The sequence below is a fragment of the Limulus polyphemus genome, unplaced genomic scaffold (assembly GCF_000517525.1).
Source record: "Limulus polyphemus unplaced genomic scaffold, Limulus_polyphemus-2.1.2 Scaffold10230, whole genome shotgun sequence".
Classification (NCBI taxonomy): domain Eukaryota; kingdom Metazoa; phylum Arthropoda; class Merostomata; order Xiphosura; family Limulidae; genus Limulus; species Limulus polyphemus.
Genome location: NW_013675840.1, coordinates 9,542 through 12,364, shown reverse-complemented (window position 1 = coordinate 12,364; position 2,823 = coordinate 9,542). Strand labels below are relative to the sequence as shown.

At 33.1% G+C, this 2,823-nt stretch overlaps 1 protein-coding gene across 1 annotated transcript in view; it reads left to right on the top strand.

The window, feature by feature from the left end:
- Positions 1–841: 841 nt before the first annotated feature.
- Positions 842–2,823, top strand: part of LOC106476302 (methyltransferase-like protein 7B) — a gene marked incomplete at its 3' end in the record, with an annotated part of 3,431 nt that continues 1,449 nt past the window's right edge. Inside the window, exon 1 of the mRNA XM_013936961.2 lies at positions 842–1,384. Within this exon, the coding sequence (XP_013792415.2) occupies positions 842–1,384 (543 nt within the window). The remainder of the gene's footprint in view (positions 1,385–2,823) is intronic.

Genomic DNA, 2,823 nt, shown 5'->3' with positions numbered 1-2,823 from the left:
TACCCTACAATTAGTTTGAACAGAAACTATTCTATATAATATATTTACTTTGTGACACAGTATACTCTACCCTACATTAGTTTGAACAAAACTATTCTATATAATATATTTACCTTGTGACACCATATACTCTATCATACATTTAGTTTGAACAGAAACTATTCTATATATTATATTTCCTTTTGACACAATATACTCTACTCTACATTTAGTTTGAATAGAAACTATTCTATATGATATATTTACTTTGTGACACAATATACTCTATCCTACGTTTAGTTTGTGACACAAATAATTTTATCGTTTTTGTGACACACAAAGTACTCTATTCTATGTTTAGTTTGTGACACATACATTACTTAATTCTATATTTAGTTTGTGATACAAGCTACTCTACCTTGTGCTTTCTTTATGACACATACTACTCTTCATATATTTAGTTTGTGACATATATTACTCGTTCTTTTTTTAGTTTGTGCACATATTACTTCATCACGTGTTTTCTTTGTGACACATCCTACTTCATCTTATATTTTTAGTTTGCAAGAGTTTCGTGACAAGAACGAAGAATATTAAAACACATCTAAGAGCAAGTGTTTCCGAAAATAACTTAGTAACGAAAAAAAACAACCGGTTTTAAAGGAGTAAGATGCAATAAGAGTTAAAAATCAAGTCCAGGGGCATATTTTACCAGATCAATGCTCTAACAGCAATGGAACAGGTTACCCAGATAACCACCAATCCCAGCTTGTCTTTTCCTGATGTAACCTAGACTGCTAGCAACTTACATTGGTGAGAACCGATTCTCGGCAGTTAGTCGAACGACATGGTTGTAGTAACGATGACTGGACTTGTACTGAAGATAATGCAGGCCGTGCTATCCTATTTGATATTGCCAACTATGGCCTTTTTAATTTGCTTCTTCTTTGTACTTAAGTACAATACTTATCTGCGTACTCGTTGGTTTGCCTGGTTCCACTCCAACATCTGGAATCCTGTTGCTGAAATCCTTACCTTCAATATGAAAAGAGAACACTTTGAAGGACTTCAAAGGATGGTCTCGCACGATCCGGATCTCCGTAAAGAAGAGACGATCCGGATCCTGGAGATTGGAGCAGCTCATGGTTGTAACTTGGAGTTTTACCCTGACAAGTGCCGATTCATAGGCGTCGACCCTAACCCTTACTTCCACTCCTACTTTGACAAAGCTCACAGTTTAAAAAAGAATCAGCATGTTGTGGTCGAAAAACTCTTATGCTGTGGAGCGGAAGACATGAAAGATATTCCTGATAATAGTGTGGACGCTGTGACGTCAACCTACGTCATGTGCTCGGTTACCAGTATCCAGGAAACACTGAAAGAAATTTTGAGAGTATTGACTCCAGTGAGTATAGAACAGTATTTTTAGTAAAACTAAGTAATAGTGAACGTTGACTCCAGTGAGTATAGAACAGTATTTTTAGTAAAACTAAGTAATAGTGAACGTTGACTCCAGTGAGTATAGAACAGTATTTTTAGTAAAACCAAGTAATAATGAACGTTGACTCCAGTGAGTATAGAACAGTATTTTTAGTAAAACCAAGTAATAATGAACGTTGACTCCAGTGAGTATAAGACATTGTTGTTGACAATACTAAAGTAATAATGAATGTTGACTCGAGTAAGTATAAAACATTATTGTTAACAATACTAAAGTGATAATGAATGTTGACTCGAGTAAGTATAAAACATTATTGTTAACAATACTAAAGTAATAGTGTATGTAGACTCCAGTAAGTATAAGACATTGTTGTTGACAATACTAAAGTAATAATGAATGTTGACTCGAGTAAGTATAAAACATTATTGTTAACAATACTAAAGTGATAATGAATGTTGACTCGAGTAAGTATAAAACATTATTGTTAACAATACTAAAGTAATAATGAATGTTGACTCCAGTAAGTATAAAACATTATTGTTAACAATACTAAAGTAATAATGAATGTTGACTCGAGTAAGTATAAAACATTATTGTTAACAATACTAAAGTAATAATGAATGTTGACTCCAGTAAGTATAAAACATTATTGTTGACAATACTAAAGTACTAATGAATGTTGACTCCAGTAAGTATAGAACACTATTATTAATAATACTAAGTAATAATGTGAGTGGTCTTTCTTATTGGCATCATAGTCTTGAAAATGTTAATGTCTTATCAACACTATATCACTTCCACGTCTGCCTGTAACCATTAATATAATATTACCTTGTGCGGAGCCACCTACCGTACAGTTGCCTAAACATTTCATATATGTAAAACCATCTAACATTTCCTGATTTAATTACTGTAAACTTTCAAAATAAATTAATTAATGTACCTCACCAAAACACTTCCTAAACTACTTACTGTATAGCAATCTAAACATTCCTAAAACTACCTATTGTACAGCTGTCTAAACATTTTGTAATATCATGTTTTGTACAACCATCTAAACATTTTTTTAACAACCTACTGTACAAACATGTGAATACTTCATAAACTACTACCGTACAGCTACCAAAACACTTCCTAAACAACCTACTGTACAACCATCTAAACATTTCCTAAACAACTACCGTACAGCTACCAAAACACTTCCTAAACAACCTACTGTACAGCCATCTAAACGTTTCATAAACTACTACCGTACAGCTACCAAAACACTTCCTAAACAACCTACTGTACAGCCATCTAAACGTTTCATAAACTAATACCGTACAGCTACCAAAACACTTCCTAAACAACCTACTGTACAGCCATCTAAACGTTTCATAAACTAATACCGTACAGCTACCAAA